The sequence below is a fragment of the Chenopodium quinoa genome, unplaced genomic scaffold (genome assembly GCF_001683475.1).
Source record: "Chenopodium quinoa cultivar QQ74 unplaced genomic scaffold, ASM168347v1, whole genome shotgun sequence".
NCBI lineage: Eukaryota > Viridiplantae > Streptophyta > Magnoliopsida > Caryophyllales > Amaranthaceae > Chenopodium > Chenopodium quinoa.
In genome coordinates this window covers 9,876,181-9,885,454 of record NW_018745024.1, presented here as the reverse complement: position 1 = coordinate 9,885,454, position 9,274 = coordinate 9,876,181, and the positions used below count along the sequence as shown (strand labels likewise).

Below are 9,274 nucleotides of genomic sequence, written 5' to 3'. Positions count from 1 at the left end.
ACAAAATCAGATTGTCAGCTTTGTCCAATAATGTAGTAATGTTTTAAGGTTGCAAAGTTTCAAATAGTATTTTAAAATAGCTTTTGGAGGTTTAGACTTTATAAATGGCATTTTCTGTCCCCATTTTATTTATATCTACATCCTTATTGTCATTAAACTATAGGATATCAAAATAAAAATGTTGAAATTTATAGACTAGATAAGCATCTGAAAAAGTTGCCAACTTTATTAATCCACAAAGTTCAATGTACATATGATGAACAAAAAAACATGGTAATATCTGAAAAAATGAAAGAGAAATTTGTATAAACATGAGAAAAACCATACATATCAAAATTTCTAAGGTATTAATACATACTTTCATAATATGAAGCAAAGAAAAGGCTGGATCTCAATTCAACATATATGCAATTTCTAAGCCATCGATACATACTCGAGATTGGGATGGAGGGTAGTATAGAAGTTCATATAAATAGCTAAATTTCATACAAGAAGAGTAAACTAAGAGTTCATATACAAATTGAAACAATCAGAACAGCGTACTAATATGCGATCAATATATTGTAGAATTTGTAATCTGCACAACAATTCTGGTCATTTTTGATCCACTGAATGTCAAATTATCAGCACCAACTAACTCTCCTCTCTTAAACAACCTTTCTATTTGTCTCACCTCCTCATCGGTACACTCCTCCACAAGCAAAAGACAAAAACCCCCAACCCTAACTGTCCTTTCCATCTCAGTAATGAACCGGGAGGGAAACAAAGCAATGTCAAATTGAGCAGAGAATGCGAAATCAAAAGCATCATCAAAGAAAGGCAAATAGTAAGGGTCAGCACGACTAACAAGTGGAGGTGAGTCAACAAGATCAATGGCTGTAACATCAGACACACCGATTTGTTGAAGAGCCATTACTTCCTGTCCAGCACCAGCTAAGAGGCAGAGGGACTTGGAAGAGTTTGATAGGATAGAAAATTTGTGAGAAGGGTTTTTCTTCTGGGCATCAATGAAGACACGAGAAAATGACTTAACTTTGTTCAGCCACGCAGAAGTAGACCAGAGGCGATGGTTCTTCTTTTCAAGGGTGGAGAAAGGGCGGGGGTGATGATGAGAATCACAAGTGGAGTGAGGAAATTTGAGAGGGTTGTGAGGCGACAAATGGGGAATACAAGTTTCTGGTGGATGGAGGAGAATGGAAAAAAGGATGACGGTGGCAATAGTAGAAACAATAATAGATATTCTGTTTAGGAAGGCTTGGATATGCAGCTCCATCTAGATTTCTTCTGATTTTCTCTCAAGTCTGGAAATTTTCTGAATGAAGAAACTTTTGCATATCTATCAGATATATGCCATTTCGTATGATTACTTCCTCATCTGATCATATCCTCCATTTCTTATGATAACTACCTCATTTGATCATATCCTCCAGCGATGTTCATTCTTCAGTAGCCAATTGTTTTGTCTTTCATACTGTAATCTTGTGCCTTTCTCTCCAATTGCAAGCTTCCCTTGGATATACAAGCACCTGCATGTTCCCACTCAAATCTTAATAAACTTCAAATTTTGAATACAAGTATACAATTAAATCCTTGTCTGAAAATGGTCACATACTACTAAAAGATCCTTAGAATAGTTAAAATCCTGTCACTCATTCCATCACTCGATCATAGAGGCATCTTAGGAAGCCCAAGCATAAACCATGACCAGTTAATATAAAGTAGCAAAACAAACAAGGCATCCTAAAACAGTATGCAACTATCATTTCCAAAAAGAGAGAGTTTTTTTAAATCAATATAAACACCCAATATATCCGATACAGATGATATTCCCGTAATCATATGAATTGCATGAGGAGCTTCAACGATCAAGAAAATCATTCCCCCTTCAACTTGTGGCTAAGCTCAAACTACATTCAGTTATCAAAGCTTAAATAAGAAGTCAATTCTAAACATGTAGCAAACAGTCTCTCTAAACAGCCTCTTAACTAAAAAAAAAGTAGCTTTCATCTTTAGTTCCCCAGACCCTACTTTCACGATTTGCACTAGCTAGTTGTTGTTCATGAAGTTGTATGCACACTTAACTGTATCCAAATTATAGCAACAAATAATTAGTCTAAACTCTAAAAACTGAATAATTTTGTAGTTGTTACTGTAGAAATTATATTTGCAACTAAGATAACAGCAATGCAACAACGCCAGTAATGCATCCTGTTAAAGGCAATGTCCTGGTAAAAAGAGATATATGATAGTATGATGTATAGTGTGTGATGATAGTTTGCACATAAATTTCAAAAATCTATTTCTAACCACCCAAAAAAGGTTACTTTGAAACATACAGAAATTCACATAGTTTGTATTTCTCCTTAAATATCAGTCGATTGATTGATTTAAAATACTCAGCATTACATTATATAATTTGTAAACCAATACAATTTATATCAATTATAGCCACCCTGAAGAGCATTTTAACTCCAAATTTACGCGATCACTGTATCACACCTTAATTGCATTTTACTGGCAAAATGGGAAACCCCAATTTCATCCAATGATTCATATAAATGGAGCAATAATTTTCCATCCAAATTATGATGGAACAAACAGAATTATGAATATGATTAAAAATAATATACAGAGACATGATCATTGATCCCCAATTCATCATCCATTCATCTCCAAATTAAGGCAAATTAAGCATAATCTACTGCAACTACAATCATCCTAAAATCCTCTTTCTTCACTCAACTTAATCCCAAAAACTTCCAACTTTTAGCTTAAATTAAACCCTAATCCAACAACAAACTAATAAATAACGTGCGAAAATCTAAATCAATCAATGTACATTTCATGATTAACAATTCGTATTTAAGATTTGACAGATAATACGTAATTAAAAAGAAACCCCTAATTAATGAATTTTGCGAATCAAATTAAATACTGTAATTAAACTCAGAAAAGACAAAGAAACATTACCTGGATTCGGAAAGAACACAGCACGGCGGCGATGACGGTGGTGATAGCCGTAAGTGGTGATACTGTAATTGATGAATGTAGAAATGAATTTATGTATCATGGATTTCAATATTGGACCCATGAAATGATGATTTGATGGATCAATTTTATTTGAAATACAGCCCATTTTAGAAATCGTATAAGTGGGCCGTTTGGTAGTTAAAAAAATTTAGTTTGTTTATTCATTGTTGCTAAAGCTTGTCACGATTTTATAAAATGGACTATGGTGCTAGTATAGTTCTATTGTGTGCAAGTGCAACTGCTACTCCCTCAATCTTGTTTTGTTTGCATCATGAGTCTACTTTTTATAAGAGTTTTTGGGGTCATATGATGCAAACAATAAGGGACGGAGAGAGTAACATATTTGGTATGGAGTAGTGACGTTGTGTGAGCTTGTGTCTTTAAAAAAGTTTTTGTCAAACAAAATGGAGCTTATATTTGAAGGTTGTATTGTATATAGGAAAAGACTTGTATAGAATATACAATTACATAATTACTTACATGCACTAAAGTGAACTTTAGTTTATGGAGTAAATGTTAGTTTTATTATTGTTTGGTCTTGTGAAATATTTTGAGCCTAAAAGAAATTGAATTCAAAATTTGGATCAAATTGTATTTAAATTGACTCAGTTTGATATCAGTTGAACTACATACATCTAGTACTTTGTACATAACATATCCAATAGCGCAAATATGTTGAATTGCATATGAAATAGCTCAACAATCGATTGGACTATATCCAATCTACAACACTAATCTAATAAATTCAAAATCCAGATAAACTGAGGCATGAGTTAGGGAAATTAACCTCAAGGATCATAATTGATTACGTGTAATTGTTCAAATTGAAATATTTTACGTTCTTTTCAATTCATTGGTAGGTTAGATTGATGATGTCACTAACTACATATCCATTGAATCTATTTTTTTTTTTTTCCTGTGCTGGATACTTTGATGGGCGTCCAATCAAGGGAAAGGGTATGTATGAATTTGCCACATTTTTTTATATTGTTAGAAAGATAATAAATTAATTTCTAAATCATCTCGTCTATGATAAGTGCGTTTCACAAAAATCAAATATGATGACAGCTCTAGTTGTTTCAACAACCTTATACTGTGAACAAATTTGCAACATAAATAACCATTGAGTACAAGTGAGTAAGGAAGACTCCTACCTTTGCTATACAAGTATTGAAATCGAACTCGTGATCACTACCAGCCACATTAGTCCCCTTAAGTTTATATTGCCTTACTTGCCTTGGTTTATGATAATTTTGTCCTATTTTTTCTAATTAAAAAAATAATAAGCGGATAAAGTATGAATGAATTTGAATGAAAAGTTATATATATAAAAAAAATGTGTAAAAAGACGAGTAAAAACGGTTAACCATTTAAAAATCCCAAAACGAAAATGTCTAGAACATATTATGAATATTTTACACATTATCACCGTATACTGCTGTAGTTTGTTTGACATTGAATATCAAATCCTGGATATGTCTTCCTTGCCCATTATTATAAAGAAATCTTAGGTTATCATTTTATCACTTTCGAATGATTAGTGTTACCATTATTAATTTGGTAGGGCTAAGTCTTCCATTGGGGCATAATGGCATATGTCACAGAATTAAAATAACCATATTCTTTATTTTGCTTTGAATATTTGACTTGAATTGCTGATGGACAAGAAAATGTAAAAGATTCATTCTTGAGTAGTAACACTTAAATTTGTGTGCTTATTAAACAAACCATAAGATGTACTCCGTATTTATTTAATGTTTGACTGTGATCTTAAATGATATACTTGATATTGATGGATTCATTTATATTATTACAAGTATTTTTTTTTTTTTGACGAATATTACGAGTATCTTTTAAAGACGATTTCACTCTTCATATTATTCGATAATCAAATGTACCCTAACTTAAACGATCAACAATAGTAGATGCTATGTCAAGATAGGTTCATATAATTTCAGATTAGATATGACCGGCCTTAATACAAACTCCATACTAATTATAGGTCCGTCAAAGTTCAGCCATGGGACACAAGTAATAAAGATTGATTATTAGATTTTACAAGTCAGATTCTAAATTATGATAAATACCCATTCAAAACCTTGAATTTTAAATTATTTGTTTAGTCATCTAATTCAATTCAACTTGAAAGATATTTATTTCTATCATAATAAATGACATTTTACATAATATCAACAATCTATACTAATCCAATTCATGTCGCCATGTCACTTTGCCACGTCACTTCACAAACACTTCATATTATTAAAAATATGAAGATTCGGAGATTCAAACCCCAAACCACTCATAACAAAATTGACTTTACAACCATCTAAGCCAATTATCACACATATTATAAATATGAAAAAGAAATATATAAAAGTGTATATAATTATTAAAACAAACACTCACATTCATTCTTGATCTTTTAATTCAAATTTATATATAAATACATACAAGTATTATAATATAGAATAAACTCAATAAAAAATCCAAAATTAGTTTTTTATTTTTATTTTTATTAGAATATACTCATAATATGATTTCAAAAAAAATACAATACCCATAATAAAAAAATTAACATGTCTTTTAAAGTGTCTAAAATAAAAATGAAATTATTCAAAGTATTACACGGGGCAAAGCCGGGGTTATACACTAGTTGAGATATTATATCTATGTTTTATTTTTGTACAATGAGAACTTTTAATGCCACAGTGTTGTATGTTACTCCGTATAATCTAACAATTATATCTGAAAATAGTATGGTAGAGGAGGGTGTACCATGTGCATGGTACATTCGAAAGTACATTACATATACTATGTAAATAAAAGAACATTGTGACAAAATTAATGTTTTATTTATATGTAATGTTCTATTTTATGAAGCCTCATTCTTGTGAAAGAAATAAATAAATAAAGCCTTATTTATATGTAATGTTATTAATTTTATATGTAATGTTCATTTCGCCCATTCATTTTCTCTCTCTTCGATACTCTTTCTTCTCTCCCTCTAACTTCTTATTCCACTTTAGTTTAGTTCACATGATCTAATTTGATCAGAACTTTTCTAATTTCATTTCTAGATTTGACCAAAATTTGACCTTATTTATGCACACACGTTAGATAAATAATTGTCAAATGAGTTAGTGGCGGACCTAGAAATTTGACAATGGGGGACAATTTCGATAATTCAACTAACATCAACCTATTTAAAAAAAACGGGTACACAATACAAGTAATTTGGGTTTGGTTGGGAAATAGGAATAAGGGAGTAGTCGAGTGTTATGGTTGAAATAAAACACCCCCCCAAAAAAAAAAGGAGTGATGTTACAAGGAGGATTCGAATGCCATATTATCTTGTGATGTTAATTTCTTAGCAAACATTTGCCGAAGATGCTCGCTGCAGTCCGTGACTCGTGGTCGCGTGGGTGGTGGTTCGTGCCTCGTGGTTGGGAAATAGGAATAAGGGAGTAGTCGAGTGGTTTGGTTAAAATAAAGGAATTTTTTATTTTTACCACATCTAAAAAACCACTTAATTGCTTTTACCACCTCTATAAAAAAAATATTTTATCACCACATAAAAAAAATGAAAATTGACTTTTACCACCAATCACCGCCAACTAACGGATTCTGTCCATAAATTCGTTAGTGGGGCCTATCATGTCCACATGTCACCATATTATTGGGTAAAACTTTTTTTATGGAGGGGGTAATACCAAATTTTTTGTTTTTTGCGGGTGGTAAAAGTTTTTAGCCCCTTGACATATTATTTTTAACCCACTACCAACTTAGCTAAGGCAAACTTCTTGTTTATTCTTACACTCAATTTATATAACTATTTTTCCAGTTTTATTTTTTTTCCTAAATTTTTTTTTTCCTCTGTTTTTTTTCCCCAAAGTGGGGGGACAATGGTCCCCCCTTGTTCCTTCATGGGTCCGCCCCTGAAATGAGTTCTCATTAGATTTGTATTAATATGCATGCACTTTTCAAATATGAAATTTTCTTAATTTTAGAAATTACAAATACAAAAAGTTTCAACCAAAAATGTATGCAAATAAAAAGATAATATTTGATCTGATTTGATGTGGCTTAGCATTATAAAATTTTACATTCATTGAAATGAATCTTATTATAATATCTCATGAGTAATGTTTTCTCTAACATCTAAACCATCAAACTACATATGATTAATATCCTACCAATTGGTTGTTGGTGTAGTGGTACTTGGTACTTTGGTAGTAAGGACTCGTGTTCGATCGATCCCCCGCAACAACAATCGGGAGGGGACTGGAACCTAAGCTAACCATGGGGTACCGGAGTTCAGCATTTTTAAGAACATGGCTAATGAAGTAAACCGGGAGCTGCACGCCATCTCGCTCAGCAAGGAGAACGACACTGAGGGCATGGTCTGAGATGGCTAAATACATGTACAACGTCTCCCTAGGCAAAGGACTGACCAACCTAGGCAGAGAATGTAAATGCTCTTTCAACCTCTGGAACGCTGCCTCAGCATCATCCCCCCATTCAAATCTGGTCTTCTTCCTGATTGCTTGGAAGAAGTAGAGGCATTTGTCACCTGACCGGCTGAGGAACCTCCCCAGGACGGCCATACAACCGGTGAGTCTCTGAACTTCCTTAACAGAGCGGGGTGACTTCATGTCAATCACTGCCTGTATCTTTTCGGGGTTAGCCTCTATTCCCCTTTGATCAATCAGGAATCCGAGAAACTTCCCAGACTCAACACCAAAGACGCATTTCTTAGGATTTAACACAACCTTATGCCGCCTGAGGGTGGTGAATGTTTCTCGGAGATCAGCAAGGTGATCCGTCTGCAGCTTGGATTTGACTATCATGTCATCAATGTACGCCTCCACATTCCTCCCAATCTGATTAATGAAGACCGTATTAAGCATCCATTGGAAAGTGGCAGGCGCATTTTTCAAGCGAAACGGCATCACAGTATAACAGAATAGCCCCTGATCAGTGACGAAGGCCGTCTTCTCTTGATCCTTTTTCCACATGGGTATCTGATGGAAGCCGGAGTAGCCATCCATAAAACTCATCAAGGCGTGGCCGGCTGTAGAATCGACCAGACTGTCGATCTTTGGAAGCGGGTGATTGTCCTTTGGACACGCTTTGTTGAGGTCTGTGTAATCAACACACATGCGCTAGGTCCCATTCGGTTTCTTAACAAGGACCACATTGGCCACCCAGTCGGGGAAATTACAAGGCCGAATGAACCTGGCGTCTAGCAGCTTTTTGACTTCGGCAGCTGCCGCTTGACTTCTTTCCTCGCCGTGATTTCTTTTCTTTTGTCGGATGGGCTTCTTTTTGGGGTCCACGGCGAGCTTGTGGACAGTAAGATCCGGGCTGACGCCTGTCATCTCTTCCACTTCAAAGGCAAAAATGTCTTTGAATTCTTTCAGTAGAAGGTGCAAGCTTGCACCCAAGGTAGCATGAGCAACCGTCCCAACCTTAACAGTACGTTCTGGACGGCTGTCATCCAGAACGAGATCAATGCTTTCGCCAGCTGGTTGGGAACGGAGCTCATCTAACCGTTCACCGGTCAATGATTGCTATTTTTTCTCTTTTTTCACCTCCACTAGCAGAGGAGCCTTTCTTTTCTTTCTGGCTGCTGGTGGGGCAGGAGCTGGGTCGGCATCCTTGACATTGTCAAGGTTTACTGGTTCCTGACCGCCTGGGGCCATGGTATCTCGGACGGCTGAGAGATAACACTCTCGGGCCGTCTTCTGATCCCCATTCAAGGAACCAACAGAACCATCATCCCTCTCATACTTGATGAGCATGAGGGAAGGGATGATTACTGCCTTGGCTACGTTGAGGGTTGGCCTACCAAGAATGATGTTATAGGAGGTCAACTCCTCAACGACCAAGAATCTGACGACAATGTGTCGTCCCTGGCCTTTCTCTCCCAGCCGGATGGGTAAGTCAATTCTCCCGGCTGGGTAGACCATCCCACCTCCAAAACCAACCAAGGGGTGGGTGACCGAATGCATGCTGCTGACGTTGTATTTCAGCTTTTGCAGGCACCGGAGACTGATGATGTCTGATGAGCTGCCGATGTCTATAAGGATCCGTCCAACCAGCTGATTGGCAACCTTACATTCAATGACCACCGGGTCATCATGCGGGCGGCGAACGCTGCCCCTATCCTTCTCAGTGATCAAGACGTCTGGGAAGGAGGAGTTGGCTTCTGCCTGTTCATCATCATCTTTGTCCATCTTTC

The 9,274-nt window shown here is 35.6% G+C and overlaps 1 protein-coding gene across 1 annotated transcript; it reads right to left on the bottom strand.

Annotated features, from left to right (window-relative positions):
* Positions 1–281: 281 nt before the first annotated feature.
* Positions 282–3,118, bottom strand: LOC110708580. Its single transcript, XM_021886752.1, has 2 exons — positions 2,971–3,118; positions 282–1,526 (listed from the first exon to the last, which is right to left on the bottom strand). Exon 2 carries the CDS (start codon positions 1,271–1,273, stop codon positions 554–556), a length of 720 nt encoding a protein of 239 aa, XP_021742444.1. The 5' UTR covers positions 1,274–1,526; positions 2,971–3,118; the 3' UTR covers positions 282–553.
* Positions 3,119–9,274: the final 6,156 nt, after the last annotated feature.